At 42.2% G+C, this 17,796-nt stretch overlaps 2 protein-coding genes across 2 annotated transcripts in view; one reads left to right on the top strand and one right to left on the bottom strand.

Moving 5' to 3' along the window:
• Positions 1-7,440: 7,440 nt before the first annotated feature.
• On the bottom strand, positions 7,441-12,860 carry rps18 (ribosomal protein S18). The gene is made up of 6 exons (XM_026909916.3): positions 12,724-12,860; positions 10,783-10,881; positions 10,606-10,692; positions 10,398-10,499; positions 7,675-7,766; positions 7,441-7,564 (listed from the first exon to the last, which is right to left on the bottom strand). The coding sequence occupies exons 1-6, from the start codon at positions 12,724-12,726 to the stop codon at positions 7,489-7,491; spliced, it is 459 nt and encodes a 152-aa protein (XP_026765717.1). The 5' UTR covers positions 12,727-12,860; the 3' UTR covers positions 7,441-7,488.
• Positions 12,861-13,353: 493 nt separating this feature from the next.
• Positions 13,354-17,796, top strand: part of vps52 (VPS52 subunit of GARP complex) — an 18,082-nt gene continuing 13,639 nt past the window's right edge. The window contains exons 1-4 of the mRNA XM_053236714.1: positions 13,354-13,487; positions 16,555-16,639; positions 16,743-16,795; positions 17,114-17,189. Of these exons, the coding sequence (XP_053092689.1) occupies positions 13,395-13,487; positions 16,555-16,639; positions 16,743-16,795; positions 17,114-17,189 (307 nt within the window). The 5' untranslated portion in view covers positions 13,354-13,394. The remainder of the gene's footprint in view (positions 13,488-16,554; positions 16,640-16,742; positions 16,796-17,113; positions 17,190-17,796) is intronic.

Raw genomic sequence — 17,796 nt, 5'->3', positions numbered from 1 at the left:
TGTTCACGCTGAAGTGTACTGCAGCCACGATTTTCACACTTAGTTTCACGAATATTTGATTTCTGACTTTATTTCTATAAGTCAGATAGTTAATTATAGTTACAGTTCTATAACTATAAGTCAATATTTCATTTTTCAAAACTAATTCTATGGAAAAAAATGAATTCACTTCCTATTTTAGTGTGTGGCAAGAAAAAAAATGTAAAAATAAAAGTAATTACAAATTCTTTTCACATTTTCATTTTCAAAAGAAAAATGAATAAACACAACGTACATGGACCAGATAAGATTTTAATATATGATATTATATTTTATATATATAAGATATTAAAAATAAAAAACATAATTGGCTAAATTTTGAAACTAATCTGTTTAAAGTAGTTTTTGAAAATCCCGACGTTAATGACTGTGCTCTTGGTTACAAACTTTCATTTCCTGGTGATTTTATTTTTCATCCATTTCCTATTTCTATCGTTTCTTTTTCTCATTCTTCTCCTTTTCTCCTTTCATCTTCTCTGCTCTCTCCTAATCTCTCTCTCCTTTTCCTCGTCACGTCTCTTTCTTATCCGGGGAACTTATTTACTCTTCTCATCCTCTCTCTCCTCTCGTCTTTTCTTCTGTCTTCCTCTCCTCTCGTGTCACTCCTCTTTTCCTCTCCTCATCCTCAGGTGTGTGTGTGTCCCTGCCGGTCCGGAGCTGATTGTCCAAACGCAATTCTTGTCCCCATGTAAAATCAGGAGTTGTGGATGGACATCACGCCTCTGACCGGCCCCAACTCCAGCTCTGCACTCGTTCACCTCAGAGAGAGAGAGAGAGAGAGAGAGAGAGAGAAAGAGAGAGAGATTGGAGTTTCTTGCTTTCAGAGCATTCACCCTTTCTAAACACCCCAGGGGAGAATGTGTGTGTGTGTGTGTGTGTGTGTGTGTTTGCTGAGGCCAGGGGGTCACACAAAACCAGAGAATAAGGAAAAGGACAGCGAATAAAAGGGACAAAGCCTGGGATCAGAGAGAGAAAAGGAGGGAAGGAGAGAAAGAAAGAGAGATAGATAGACAGAAAAAAGAAGAATATTTGTAGTTGAACAAAATTGGTGATGAACGTTAATTAAAAAAAAAAAGGAGAACCAGAGAGAAAAAGGAGACCAAGAGAGAGAGAGAGAGAGAGAGAGAAAGAGAGAGAGAAAGAGAGAGAGAGAGAGAAAGAGAGAGAGAGAGCATTAATATGCTAATGGTTTAGCTGAACACACAACAGACCCACTGACCACACTAATCACTGCCACACACACACACACACACACACACACTCAGTGTGTTAATCCCTCTGCACTCACACTGACACACACGTGTCTCAACCCCCCTCCCGGGACCGAGACTACGCGTGAGCAGGTCATTTAGTATTTTATTTATAATATTTTATTATATATTTAATATTTATTTAGTTTTTATTTCTTTTTAAATTACTAATTACTTTTAATAATAATATACGATTATGTTTAACATGAAACATTCTATTAATTTGTATTGGATGTTTAAATTTTTTTAATTTTTCTAATTTTATTTGTATTTTTTTATTATTATTATTTATTTATAATGAATGTTTATTACTTCATTCATTTACTTTCACAAATCTTCATGTTGTTGTTTTTGCTGTATGCTGATGTAGAAAGATTTCCTGTTGTACTTCTTCGGAAGTATCCCGCATGTCACTGATATGATGTAATAATAAACACACAGTAATAAAGATATAATCATAAAGTGTGAGATGGAGTGTTGTCTTTAAAACGTCATTCTCTATAACGTACACAGAACAGTAGATTTCTCCTCTGATTAAATCACCTTCACTCTCCCAGACCGTGACCTTTACTCTGTGACCAGACTGCGTACGAGATTGTTTAAAATGTAAATAAATAAAACGGATAAACAGACAGGCATTAGCTAGCTATGTTCCTAACAGTGCGTAAATTACCTCCTGTCATGTTCGTTTCTCAGGAACAGCAGTGATGTTCCTGGGTCAGCATGTTTAAATATCCAAAGGTGTCATAAACCAAAAAATCTCAATAAACATTATTTCTCATATATATCTCATTATTAACTCCATTACTAACCATTTCAATCAATATTTAGTGCAATGGTGTTCCTTACCTCTCACAGATCATGGTTTAATGAGGATAATTCACTCGTTTTTCATAAAAAATGCATGTTAAAACTTTTTTTTAATGTACATCGGAAAGATCCACATATAAAATACAATAGTTTTACATGACACTGATTTTTTAAAATTTTATTTTACATTTTGAAAGTTTTTCTTTTTATGGAGTGATGTAGATAAATTAACACGAGACACCTCTTCTGTTCAGGGTCAAATTGACCCGCTGACTTAAAATCAAGACAAATGAGTCATGAGGATTTGTATTGAAAGTAACTTTGAACCAGAAATGAACGAAATAACAAAACAACAAAATAAGATCAGCAATATGAACACGTACGTATGTGTCTGTGAGTCTCCACAGCACACAAGTGACATGTCACATCACACTGTGATAGTAAACACTATGCAATGTTTAGAACCAGAAATACACAAAAATGAATAGGTGGAAATGATCAAGGTGCATGTGTGTGCATCTATACAGCACATGACGGACATGTCATCACAGTGTGCTTTGTGCAAATGAATTTTGCACATTTCACACAGGTCATGCTCGTCTTGACATCATCAGATGGCTTGCAGACCTGGCACCTCTTCCTCTTCCTTTTTCCCCCAGCAGCAACCTAGAAATAAGAGGACGATGATTACTGTTTTTTTTGCTGATCCCAAGACACACACAACATGCTCTCACACACACACACACACACACACACACACTTACTTACCTCACGTACTTGTGTACTAGGTGAAGTCCTCTCTTGGATCTCCCTCACTGTAGCTGCAGCAGCTGGGGTCCTTGGTATGTGCTGCCCCCGTTGTATATGCGGTACCACAAGTGCCTTCTCCAGCTCCTCAAGGAAGATGCGCCTCTTGTACAGCTTTGACACATTCCACTCAGGAAAGATCTCCGTCCAAATGACGAATGCGTTGTTGGCTGATACATCAATCATGCTGTAAAAGATGGCCAGCGCTCAGTCATTCGCTTGGTGCTGTAGGAACCCGTGACTTTGTCCAAGTTGTCCACCCCCCCCTTTGGTGGCATTGTCGTCTAGAATCATTCTTGGTTTCTGGTCCTCTCGTGTGCTGATTTCAGCATTTTTGTGCAAAGTGCTCATGAGCACAACATTTTTCCCCTTTTTGAGGCAGTAAGACACTAGGGCTGTCGTGTCTGTGAAGGCAAACATGGAAGACTGAGGGGTCCTGTTCTTGGTTACAAGCAGCTCAGCAGGGAGTTCAGTTCTGTTTTTTCGGACCGTCCCGACCATCGTGAGCTTTCTCTTTAGAAGCTCCTGACCCAAGTTGTAGCTTGTGAAAAAATTGTCACAGGTTATGTTGTTCCCCCTGAGACCATGTGCCATATCAAGCACGACCCTCGTACCCTGATTCCCACAGACTGGCTGTTGATTCATCCTTTGACTTATAGACCCCATAATGCATATTATCCAGCTCCTTCCACTTCTCCCTGAAAACACGCCTTCCTTCTAAATTAGTCATCTCAAGAATGATTTTCTGTATTGAGCTGGGCATGACCGGCTCAAAAGCTGACTTGATGTCTGTCACACGAGTCACTGCCATCCTAGTGGGCCCTGGCACTGTCTTTATTATGTTTTCTGCAGACAGTTTTTGCCTGATGTGTATTTGGGAATGAAGACCACTGTATTTCACCATTTTTTGATGTGAATGTCTTGCTTGGAGGAATATGAATAGCAGTTTCCTCATTTGGTTCATAATCAGAATCATCAGATTCAGAATTGACCTCAAGATGGTTTTCATCTTCAGACACATCCTCTTCCATTTCACTTTCATGATCAAGGATGAGTTTCAGAGCCTCCAGGTCTGTCATCTGTTTACTTCTGCTGCTCATTTTGTAAAGCTCTGACAGAGAGTATATCATATGTAGCTGCAGAGTGTAATGTTGGTAGGACTCCGTTGCGGAGAAGCTTTATATGTTTTGCCCCTCCCCTGCTGAGTGTCCACTCGATGTGGGTGGAGTTTGCCCACGGGAACAGAAAAGGTTCCCGTCAAAAGTCATAACGACACCTGCATTCTCGCACTTTACAGATGAGGTCAAGAGAATAGGGAAAGAGTGTGTGTGTGTGTGTGTGTGTGTGAGAGAGAGAGAGAGAGAGAGAGACTGGGGTGAAAAATGTCTCACAGTTGCAAAGAAACAAATAGTATTTGACACTTCTGCCCCTTTTAGCCTCCACTTTCACTGCCGGGTGAAATTGACCCGAACAGTATCTTTGTAATATAAACATGCCGGGGGGGTTGCAAATATGTGAAATGAATCATTTTCATTTTATATGTAGATTACACTTATCAAGCTAAGCAGAAGTTGTTTCATACTGAAAAAATACTTTTAACTATTATTTTTAGATTTTTTTAACTTTGAAATGGCTCAGTTTGACTCGCAACATAACAGAACATAACATGAATTTTAAATTGAATGGCTTCCATTTTAAAATTTCAATTTACAATTAATTTTTTAATCCCTTCATATATTTTTTATGTATATACCTTTCTTATATTTAATATTTTTCTATATTTTCTTTTCTATGATGGAACAGTTGTATAAAGCGTTTCACTGCAAGTCGTACTGTGTGTGGTTTTGCATGTGACAAAAAAAAATTGAATTTGAATTTTAAAACATATATTCTGATTTTATTTATTTCTGTAAAGCAGCTTTGTGACAATGTCCATTGTTAAAAGCGCTATGCAAGTAAAATTGAATTGTTTGGCACAGCTCATGAGGTTCACTGACAGATCTGTAGTCCTGAGTTTTGTTCTTTACGCTGAGCTACACTGAGCTTCACCATAACGAGGTGCCTGCGCGTAATTCGGGACCAAACGAGGACGTGTGGATGGAGCTAGCCGTAGCTCAGAGCAGGAGTCATCAGCTGGTGGACTGCGATCCGTACGCAGATTTCAGTGAAGAAATACTGTAACTGAAGACTTCGAGACTGAAACTGGCTTCTGTAGCAGTTCTTTATGTGTTTCAGCCAATCACATGCATTTATGTAAATTATTTAGCTGAACGCAGCTCATCAGTCCAGAGGCTGAGCTACAGGAGCAGAGACTTTCGCTCAGAAAGACGAGTTTCACAAACCTTCGCAGATTTCCTCGCTCTGGTCTGAAGCGTGTTCATTCTCCTGCATCAAATTTAAAATCGGTGTCTCATCAGGTCAGAGTCTGCACCACTAGTCAAAAGTGGTAGTGTGAAATACCACAAAATAAAACCACATCAATTTGTCTTATTATTATAATACACTATATGGCCAAAAGTTTGTGCACCCCTGACCATCACACCCATACGTGCTTGCTGAACTTCTCATTCCAGATTTATTCCCCCATCTTTGCTGTTATAATAAGCTCCACTCTTCTGGGAAGCTTTCCACTAGATGTTGGAGCGTGGCTGTGGGGATTTGTGTTCATTCAGCTACAAGAGCATTAGTGAGATCAGGCGCTGATGTTGGGATGTCGAGGAGGTCTGGAGCCTCCAAGGTAACGCTCACCAGCATTCAGTCATGTTAGTCACTTTTCCAGATCTTTGTAACCAAGAAAATTTATCTAACTGGACCTTTTATGAATTATAGTTAAATACCCCTAGTTTAGATCATTGATTAATCAAATGCAGTTGTTAAGTCATGATTAGAGTCAGAATTTTGAAAAGGCGCTAACTAACTAAAACCACGTTTCTGCCTGCATATGAGACAGTGATCTTCAGCAGCAGTGATTAATAACAGTAATAACATCGCTGTAGAGTACACTGGAACACTGGGATAGCTGTTCGGTCCGATTCTGAGCTGCAATGCTTTATCAGTGTGTGTGATCAGAAGAGCAGGTTAAGTAAGATATGGACTCCAATACACAAAACGTGAGAGTCTGCCATGTCATTTCTTTACGCTTGCAGGAAATGAGGTTCTATCAGTCAGACAAATGTACAGAAACAGGATTACTGTACTCATTCGAGAACTCTATCGAGTCCTGAGTCCTAATTTCAAGGATACTGAGCTGGGAAACAGACACAGGGACTAACCCAGGGTGCTGATGGCTCTGGATTTGGATTAGTAACCATACAATGCTGGACAGTGCTGAGCAATAGAAAGGTGTTTAAAAAAAAAAAAAACACAAAGAGGATTCAGTCCATGTTAATACTGATGTTCAATTTGACACTCTCTTGGGTTGTTTTTCTCCCTGGACTTGGGGGCATTTGAGCCCTGAGTTTAGTGCGATTAATGAAATGTGAACACTTTTATATTTAAAAAATGCTATCTTCAGATTGGGACAGAAGTAAAACACTCGGACGAATCCAGAACCAGAGTAAAAGCTAGGATCACAAGCAGCATGGCATTATGACTGGTCCAACACACACTTCGTACTCCTATAAGACACAGTGTTTTCAGTGACTATTATTTCATAGGTATGTGGTTTTATTTATCTTTCAAACGGCTTGTTCACACCTGGCATTAACACACATCCCGAGAGATCTGATCACAAGCGGACAGCACTACGTAGAGGCGTAACCGGGATCAAACACGGTGATCTGATCACTCAGACCACATTCAGAGATGGTCTGGGACACGCGATACTCGTAATGTGAACGCAGCAGTAACAAAGGAGCGCCAAATCCACCGTCATCGCCCTAACTGGAAAAAGTTATTGTGAGATTTTATGGAAATTACGCTGAAAGCTAGACCTCTGATCTGCTGGGATATTTGGAAAAAGCAAAAATATTTGCTGTTACAGCAGAGACGAAATCAGCTGCTTTTCATAGCTTCATTCATCATCTCTCATTCATTCGTGAGTTTCATTAGCAAACCACACGATTAAAACTTTTTAAACAGTCCGTACAGGTACATGATTTGATTCGCAGGACCTTTCTGCCTGATAATAAATGCAGAAGATGACAGGTGTAATAAATGTATGAAATTTGATCACAAGTGCTCAGTAGAGACTTGCTCATGATGCCAGGTGTAAAGCTCTGCGTCTCGACTGTACACTCGTGATCCGATCACACAGGTCACGTGTTAATAGCAGAGCCAAGGACAAGCATCTGAAAGGTCCAGATGTGACAGCTTATAGAGTCACAAGGGGAAAAGGATGCTGTGTGTCTCTCTCTCTCTCTAAAATAAATAAATAAATATCTAAAAAGCACTCTGACAAAACTGCAATCTCAGATTCAGTCCGATTTACTTGTTTCTTTACTTTAACTCCATTTTAGGGCTCAAAGTTCCCACAATAACCAGAAAATTAAATCCTGAAATCACAGCAGAACAACAAACAGAGACGGAGAGCATGGAGTTTATGAACTGTGGTTTTATTGACATCGGGGAACAGGGAGAGCGTTTACTTCTTCTTGGACACACCGACGGTACGACCGCGACGGCCGGTGGTCTTAGTGTGCTGACCACGCACACGCAGACTGCGGAGGAGAAAAAAGAAAAAGAGTGAGAAAAGAAAATCAGCACAAAACACCAGCATCATCACATCCTACATACAATTACATTAAACGCTACTAAAACAGACTCTCACCCCCAGAAGTGCCTGAGACCACGGTGAGCCCTGATCTTCTTCAGTCTCTCCAGGTCTTCTCTCAGCTTGTTATCCAGACCGTTGGCCAGAACCTGAAACACAACACCACCGATTACTGATTTAAGTATTAATATCAATCCTGAGTCACATCTGTTAAACAGAAAACACACAAAAACCCAGACGGCCATTTTAATCATCAGAGGAATGAGAAAGAATATCAGAGAACTTTCACCTCATCACTGGGGCCCTTATTAATATTTAACCAGGCGCCAATATTATAAAGTTTTTAATCGCTACGTATTTCTATTTCTGTTCCTAAAAATAGAGCTTTTTCATAAACTGTGATTAATTCTAGCTGCAGCACGAAACAACCTTGTGCCCGTCTGAAACGAGTCACAGAGTGAGGAACAAACACTAAATTGTCAGATATTTAAAATCCATCGCTACCTAATCGATTAGTTTCCGTCACACTGTTAATAATAACGCGGTTACGATCCTGACGCGGCGACAGATGAGGACGACGAGACTCTCTTCTCCCGCACCAACATCTCAACTATTTATCGGACCTACATGCTGTTCTTTTTTTTTTTTTTTAAAAAAAAACTTACTCATAACCCGATCCTGCGCAGAACAGAAACCGATGCAAGATCAGACACATGCACAGGAGAATGTCAGTGAACACGAATAGAGACGAAGAAAAATAAATAAATAAATAAAAACAGTCGAGCTTTATCTGATCTGAAACTGAAACAGATGCTAAATCTCCGTTCACTTGTGTACTAAAGGTATGTAGTGTTTTTGTGAAGAAAAAGTAAACACTCTTGAGTGTGTAGTAAAAGAGTCGTACGTGAGTACTGGGACGTACTAACTAACGCGTCACGTAACGCAAGTTGTTGCCTAGTTACGCACACTGTCACCGTAAACAACCTCCTCACTGCATTTCAGCTTTTCTTCATTCATTATTCCTGATATTTATACCGTATCATTTCATTCACCATTCCCTGGATTCATTCTTCCACATTTCATTTTATTAGACGCTCGGTCTCTTCGTCTCTGACCCTACGACATAAACATGCTACTCTTTTTACACAACATCCAACTATTAGTCTTACGAGAAAATAAAACACTTCAGTTAGTGCTTAACGTTTAAATTCTTTAAGTACTTGACGTTACACTCGTCCGCCACGTTCGCAGGCTGAATTCGGTGAAGCGAACCATCACAAAACTCCTCCTCTTTCCCCGAACACAAGGAATTGTGGGTAATATTAGCTGAAAAAGTGTCCACGGATCCACACTGTGAAAATCTACCGGAGACAGTTGAGCATCCGGGAACCTTTCAGACCCTCGTTTCAACATCCAGCGATTTGGGACACGATTCTGACCTCAGACAGTATTTAGGACGAACAGAAGGCGAACTGAGACGCAGAGAGAGTTTCAGATCAACATCAGCACCAAAGATCTCGTCTTATCGAACGTCTGATTCACTTCCTGCTGCGATTCGAATCGCTTTCTCACGCGGACGAGGACGAGACAACGTCAAACCCGAGCGAGATCTCCGTTCTCTAAAGAACCGCACTGAGGTGGAGAACACACCAGGGTTCTGTTCAGTCAGACGACACTCAGCGACTGCGTTTACACGCACATCAAATTCCGTGTAACGTCTATATCCGGGTTGCAGCCGTATTCCGAATATGCATACAGGCATCGGAATATTCCTGTATACGTGGTTTGGATGTTATAAGTTGCCCGAGTTGCCGTTCCTAAATCCCGAGTCTACAGATAAGCGCCTGTTAGCACCCACAATTCCTTGCTGGCTGAGCTGTGCATATATCTCCTTTCAGTGGATTTTGTGAATAAGGTGTTTACGTGAAACTAATTTCCGATTAAATCAGGCGTATTCCAGGAACAGGAATCGGAATTTGAAGAATCAGAATATTTACATCGTTTACATAACTCAATAGTTAATACTAATTCTAATATCGCCAAATTGCTCACTGCGAGGATCTTCAGCTCAGTGGAAAACTGGTGCGTGGACCGTAATGATTTAGATTTACGTAATTAATTACGTTAAACGCCTCTAAGTGAGAAACTAATCCCACCTGAACAAGGCTTTAGACACTTTCACACAGCTGGAGTCTTTATAGAGATCAGTTTACTCTGTGGTGAAGCGCTAGTGAGGTGTTTGGGAGCTAAAACAGAGGAGAAGGATGAATATTCTGGGTTTTCTTTTCAGTGTGTATCGTGCACACTGTAGTCAGTACTAATTATAATATCGCCAAATTCTGATTAAAATCGGTATATTGATGTGCATGTTGATGTTTCAGTACAATGACGTTAACTTTTCACATCACACACACTGACACACGCATTTCATTTTCCCCATCTGTGCATTTCCTGATTAAGATGCTTCCATGCAACACATTTCGGATTAAATCAGGTGTATTCCAGGGACGGGAATGGGAATTTTGGGGAAATTGAAAAGAATATCGTCTTAATCTGAACACCGGATTGCGATGTTTACACGCGTGACTCGATATTAATTATAACATCTCCAAATTCTGATTAATACAGGAACGCTGACGTGCATGTAAACGTCGCCAGTGATGGATAAACATTTACAGCATTAAACCCCAGATTATCATTACGAGGAGATTAAAATCAAACAGCAGTGCAGAACACGTCTCGTCTCATCTCATCTCGTCTAATCTCGTCTCGTCTCGTACCTGGCTGTATTTTCCATCCTTAATGTCCTTCTGCCTGTTGAGGAACCAATCAGGGATTTTGTACTGGCGAGGATTCTGCATGATCGTCACCACCCTCTCGACCTGCGGAGAAAAACGTCAACACGTCACCTCTCTCTCTCTCTCTCTCAGAGCATCGTCACACTTGAACGAGAGAACGGTCTCGTTCCACGCTGTAGTGATGTCGTACCTCATCCTCAGTGAGTTCTCCAGCTCTCTTGCTGAGGTCGATGTCGGCCTTCCTCAGGACAACATGGGCATATCGTCTACCAACCCCCTACACACACACACACACACACGTCAGCATCATCCAGAACTCACTTAAACACTATATTTAAACAGAAATACTACGAGCGTCTCGACTCACCTTGATGGCGGTGATGGCGAAGGCGATCTTCCTCCTACCGTCAATGTTCGTGTTGAGAACACGAAGGATGTGCTGGAACTTCTCTGGAATGACGAGAGACTGCGGAGGAAACGTACAGGTAACCATGGTTACACTCATGATACGCGTGCTGGTTTTTTTACTCAGAAGAAGAAAAAAATGGTGAAATGATCGTATCTGGAACTTCAGATTAGATTCCTCTCTCTCTTTCTAACAGATTCGATTTAAGAGTTTGTAACCACGTTTAAAAAGAGAATCATGTCAGAGCAGGACGTAACGTAATATTTCATGTAAAATTAGTTTTCCCGACACACGTCTGTTAATTAACGAGCAGGAGAACGTCTCTCTCCCTCTCTGCATCGTCAAATCAGAGATCCTCACGATGGTCACGTGACCATAACACGTCTGTAGTCTTTACTTGTATTAGGAACTCAGTCTCTTAACTCAAACTCCAGACTCTCAACACGTCTACTGCTCTGTTCTGCGTTTAAATGTTTCTGTTTCAGCAGAAGATGAAAGAAAGAAGGAAAAGAGCGAGTCCTAATCCTCTTTCTTGCCCAAATCACATCAGTTCAGATGCGATATATCACCTGGAGGAGTTATTTCCACTGCTTGTGTTATAGAAGATGAAATCCTCTCATCTTTACGCACATGGCACGACAGATTCAGACTAAAACCCCAGATACACTCCGGTAACGAACTATTTAGTGTGATTACGTTAAACGCCTTGACATGAGAAACTAATCCCACCTGAACAGGGCGTAAGACACGATCACATCAATACTCAACAGGAAGCGCAGTCCACTCCGGACCGAGAGCTAAATCTCTGCGCTGGTTATCCGACACCTGGCTAAGCGTTCGGAGTGACGGCACTTTAATCTATCGTGTTAAATATCTGCAGCAGAATCGTAATCGTACAAACAAGCAGAAAGACAGCCAGTCTACTTTACTACGCCATCGCTATGACAACGCTGCATTTTGACAATCTCCGGTTCTAACGAAACAGCGTTTGTCATGGAGCTCGTTTGTTTCGGCGAGTGACGTTAACAAATTAGTAAATAACAGATAAACTATGAAAACGGCCTGCATTTATTCTGAAACACAGAACCTACGCGCTTAATTTCCAACGTGACGTTGTTACGATGTCGCCATGAAACAATGAAACAAAGCGCGTGCATTTTGAAACATTTTCCACAAAAAACTGAAAGAATCCAGACATTTTATTCTGTAAATGCAGTAGTTCTGTACTCTTTGCTCGACCGGACAGACACCTGCTCACTGCGAGGATCTTCAGCTCAGTGGAAAACTGGTGCGTGGACCGTAATGATTTAGATTTACGTAATTAATTACGTTAAATGCCTCTAAGTGAGAAACTAATCCCACTTGAATAAGGCTTAAGACACTTTTACATCACTGGAGTCTTTATAGAGATCAGTTTACTCTGTGGTGAAGCGCTAGTGAGGTGTTTTTGAGTTAAAACAGAGCGTAAGTATGAATATTCTGGGTTTTCTTTTCAGTGTGTATCGTGCACACTATAGTTATTTATGAAACTTACATTAACACTAGCTAGATAGTTATCCATATAGCTAGCATACACACACACATGTATATATTTACTTATTATATCTTCTAAGAAAATAGATAATAAGTCAACAAATCAGACTTGGAATAAATTAGACCGAGTCCACAGCTGTAGTTTATTATATTCCTGCTGAAATGCAGCTCTGAGCTCCGCCATAACTGCTACCTTTTCACAGCTTTAAACACTTAATCTCGCATCATTACTACAAAATACACCACAATATCTAACCCAAACACCGTTCGGGTATCAAATATAACCTCCATGTTCATATATAAAGCCCTGAAAATGCGATGTTGGACGATTTTCCTGAACAACGTCTCAAAGCTCAAGCTCACACTCACCATCTTGGAAGCTGGTTCCGCGCGAAGAGGAAGTGGAGGAAATCTCGCGAGACTATCACGCAGTCTTGTGCCGGAAGTGGGTCCGTCATAGATTAAGTGTCCGAATGACCAAAAAAGTCCAGATGCTAACGTTGTTAATCGGTTAAAACCTTGAATGCTTTGATTTTTTTAAATCTTTATTTAATTTGTTTAAACTCTTTTTTAAATTCCATAGTTAGTTTCTATGTTGTAATAAATACCCCTGACGACGCTCTTGTTTTCAAACGGAATATGTTTGTATTGTTTGTATTCGTTATTGTTATTGTTGTTCAATTAAAAAAGTGTTGTTATAGTAAAATAAAAATAAATAAAGCAGTAATAATAGTATTGTTTTCAAATTTTAAAAGATTATCCCCAAGTAGAGGATTGATATTTTTAGAACCTGAAATATTTACCAACCAGACAAATCATACAAATATGTATAAACCATAGGGATACAGTTAGAACTATTATAAGTTTTATCAGTTATAGTTAATATTTTGTGGTACAACCGATTGTAGTATATTAGATAGTTTGATTTAAATACATTTTTAATTTTTAAGATATAATTTGTAACCGCTACGCTACGTTTCCACCGGACCGGAAATGAAGAGGGACTTTTATTTGTAGTATTAATTGTAGTTCCGGCCACAATGGCGGATGATGTTGTTAGCACTGAGGCTCCTGCTGAGGGAAACACAGCTGTCAGCTCCACGACCAGCGCCATGGATTACTTACAGGACGAGGTATGAATGGAAATGTATTAAAGAATAAAAACATTTATAAAATATATATATTTTGGTGTCCTAGTTCGCTCTCTGAGACTCAGTTGCTAGGTTACAGGCAGCTAGCTAGTCAGCTGATTAGCTTAGCGCTTCCAAAATGTCGAAACAGCACTTATAACATGTTTATTAACGCTCATATAGTAATCCTCACGCGCTTTACATTATATTTAATATATTTTATAGTGTCTTTCTTGTATTTGTTAAGGATAAAAATCGCTAAATAAGCGTGTACAGCTTTAAAAAATAACTGTAAATGGAGACAGTGTTGATTAATTTGCACTGAGACACGGACAGGGTGCCAATACTTTATGCTGAGATGAGATGTGTTGTGACGCATCGCAGCTCTCGTGCGCTTTTTAGGGTCTGTAGCATCATGACGTCATGACGTCCGACCCCATGCAGTGAGCGTGTATAGTGAACAGGAAGCTGAAAGATCGCAGGGTGGGAAACTGAGTAAACATCACTGTGGGTCAGAGAATAAACGCGAATCTCTAACGTTACACTAAAGTAGATTTAGAATTTAACACCTGAGTAAACTGACAACTTTTTGTCTCTTTAAGTTTCTGCGGTTATTATGATGTCATAGGTCACATGACAGTGCCAAGATGGCGGATGTAGTGCGTCCGGATTGTAGTCATACTACACACGTATACTCATCAGTACTGTACGTACTGTGTCAACGGCCGAGCAGTAGGTACCGAGTCGGACGAGGCAGGTACAGAAGCAGATGCAGTAGGTACAGAGTTGGACGAGGCAGGTACAGAAGCAGATGCAGTAGGTACCGAGTCGGATGAGGCAGGTACAGAAGCAGATGCAGTAGGTACAGAGTCGGACGAGGCAGGTACAGAAGCAGATGCAGTAGGTACCGAGTCGGATGTGGCAGGTACAGAAGCAGATGCAGTAGGTACCGAGTCGGACGAGGCAGGTACAGAAGCGGATGCAGTAGGTACCGAGTCGGACGAGGCAGGTACAGAAGCAGATGCAGTAGGTACCGAGTCGGATGAGGCAGGTACAGAAGCGGATGCAGTAGGTACCGAGTCGGACGAGGCAGGTACAGAAGCAGATGCAGTAGGTACCGAGTCGGATGAGGCAGGTACAGAAGCGGATGCAGTAGGTACCGAGTCGGACGAGGCAGGTACAGAAGCAGATGCAGTAGGTACCGAGTCGGACGAGGCAGGTACAGAAGCGGATGCAGTAGGTACCGAGTCGGACGCGTCAGGTACAGAAGCAGATGCAGTAGGTACCGAGTCGGACGAGGCAGGTACAGAAGCAGATGCAGTAGGTACCGAGTCGGACGAGGCAGGTACAGAAGCAGATGCAGTAGGTACAGAGTCGGACGAGGCAGGTACAGAAGCGATTGCAGTAGGTACAGAGTCGGACGAGGCAGGTACAGAAGCAGATGCAGTAGGTACCGAGTCGGACGAGGCAGGTACAGAAGCGGATGCAGTAGGTACCGAGTCGGACGCGTCAGGTACAGAAGCAGATGCAGTAGGTACAGAGTCGGACGCGTCAGGTACAGAAGCAGATGCAGTAGGTACAGAGTCGGACGAGGCAGGTACAGAAGCAGATGCAGTAGGTACAGAGTCGGACGAGGCAGGTACAGAAGCGGATGCAGTAGGTACAGAGTCGGACGAGGCAGGTACAGAAGCGGATGCAGTAGGTACAGAGTCGGACGAGGCAGGTACAGAAGCGGATGCAGTAGGTACAGAGTCGGACGAGGCAGGTACAGAAGCGGATGCAGTAGGTACAGAGTCGGACGAGGCAGGTACAGAAGCGGATGCAGTAGGTACAGAGTCGGATGAGGCAGGTACAGAAGCGGATGCAGTAGGTACCGAGTCGGATGAGGCAGGTACAGAAGCGGATGCAGTAGGTACAGAGTCGGACGAGGCAGGTACAGAAGCAGATGCAGTAGGTACAGAGTCGGACGAGGCAGGTACAGAAGCGGATGCAGTAGGTACCGAGTCGGACGAGGCAGGTACAGAAGCAGATGCAGTAGGTACAGAGTCGGACGAGGCAGGTACAGAAGCGGATGCAGTAGGTACCGAGTCGGACGCGGCAGGTACAGAAGCGGATGCAGTAGGTACCGAGTCGGACGAGGCAGGTACAGAAGCGGATGCAGTAGGTACAGAGTCGGACGAGGCAGGTACAGAAGCAGATGCAGTAGGTACAGAGTCGGACGAGGCAGGTACAGAAGCGGATGCAGTAGGTACAGAGTCGGACGAGGCAGGTACAGAAGCGGATGCAGTAGGTACCGAGTCGGACGAGGCAGGTACAGAAGCAGATGCAGTAGGTACAGAGTCGGACGAGGCAGGTACAGAAGCAGATGCAGTAGGTACAGAGTCGGACGAGGCAGGTACAGAAGCAGATGCAGTAGGTACAGAGTCGGACGAGGCAGGTACAGAAGCGGATGCAGTAGGTACAGAGTCGGACGAGGCAGGTACAGAAGCGGATGCAGTAGGTACCGAGTCGGACGAGGCAGGTACAGAAGCAGATGCAGTAGGTACCGAGTCGGACGAGGCAGGTACAGAAGCGGATGCAGTAGGTACAGAGTCGGACGAGGCAGGTACAGAAGCAGATGCAGTAGGTACAGAGTCGGACGAGGCAGGTACAGAAGCAGATGCAGTAGGTACCGAGTCGGACGCGTCAGGTACCGAGTCGGACGCGTCAGGTACCGAGTCGGACGCGTCAGGTACCGAGTCGGACGAGGCAGGTACCGAGTCGGATGCATTCGTTTCTGTGACAGTACGCAATTTCAGACTCAGCTGGTGACATCATCAGGTCGAGTCTGTGACCAATCAGCGGCCTGCGCTATGTTTAGCTCCGCCCCTACAGGTCACATGTCCCTCGCTCCTGCTCTGTGACTCCGTTGCTGCGTCTCAATTCTCCTTCTCTTCGTCCTAAATAATAAAATCTCTAGCGTGTTGAAACGAGGGTCGCGACTCGTTACGCCTTCATCCAGCTCTCGAGGTTTTTAAATCACGTCTCTGAAACGTCGTTTATTTTCATCACACTGTGTTTCTGTGAGCAGAAGTCTGACGCTGACGTCGTGCCCCCTCTGAACCTGGGCGATCTGGATCTGTCGTCAGACGAGTTCATTCTGGACGAGGTGGACAGTAAGTTCACACACACACACACACACACACACACACACACACACACACACACACAGTGTGTATGACAGAGTGTGAGATTACTGAGGTCTGTTTTTCTCTTCAGTCCACATTCAGGCCAATCTGGAGGACGAGTTGGTGCAGGAAGCTCTCAGAACAGTGAGAGGACACACACGCTCAACGCTGGCTAGTCAGCGGCCTGATTTATTTATAACATTCTGATTTATTTATAACATTTATAACATTGAGTCTAATCAGTAAGTAAAAATAAAAAAATAAATAAAAAATGTCTCATCATTGATCACTGATAGAGTACTTTTCCCTCCATCTTAATACAAAGTTAAATCCTAATGCTTAATTAATACTTATTAATTAATAACTTAATTAATACTTTGCCATCAGAAATATTTCTAAAGCTCGTATATTCCATAATTCAAAGCGTTATACGTTTTTATTATTATTTTTTTCCTCCTTTAGGGTGTGGATCTGCGTCAGTACTCTAAGCAGGTGGAGACGGAGCTACAGCGCATCGAACAGGCGTCAATCAAAGACTGTATCCTCACTGATCCACGTCACGTTCGCTCATTTCCTCCTGTCACACCGCAGCGCTGCTGAATTCTGGGTTCTGATGTTGATTAATTCTCTATAACAGCATCTCTGATAGTAGTGCTTTTTATGGTTTATATTAATTAATGTGCTCGTTCTGAAACGCTATCGTTTCTATGGTAACAGCTCGTTCACAGGGACGTTTACAGCAGACGCTCAACATTAACAGATTTAAAAAAAGACAACGATGATAAGGTGACGTTTTCTGTAAGGAGAAATGTGTTTATGTAACATTTATGGAAGGAGTCTCCAGTGTCAGAGGTAAAGCTGTAGCTTTAAGTTTTTCATCATCTTCAGAACAGACGAGTTTACGCTTTTTTGCGGTTTCTCGGTAACAAGTTGCGTACTTTTGTGTTATTAACTTCAAGAGAGAGAATAAAGAGCGGCTGGTGAGGGAAAGACTGTTTCTAGCTGCTGTAACGTAAGTGAGAACAGGAACTGACTTGTCTCGTGGACGTTAAATGTAATGGCAAATGGATAAAAAAGTGCAGTGTGTCATCCTTTAATAAATTAAACATTGTAATTGTTGGTAAATCGCTGAGGTGTAAGAGGAA

This window comes from Pangasianodon hypophthalmus, chromosome 9 (assembly GCF_027358585.1).
Source record: "Pangasianodon hypophthalmus isolate fPanHyp1 chromosome 9, fPanHyp1.pri, whole genome shotgun sequence".
NCBI classification, from domain to species: domain Eukaryota; kingdom Metazoa; phylum Chordata; class Actinopteri; order Siluriformes; family Pangasiidae; genus Pangasianodon; species Pangasianodon hypophthalmus.
The sequence above is the reverse complement of the archived record's forward strand: the minus strand, read 5'-3'. Positions and strand labels throughout refer to the sequence as shown.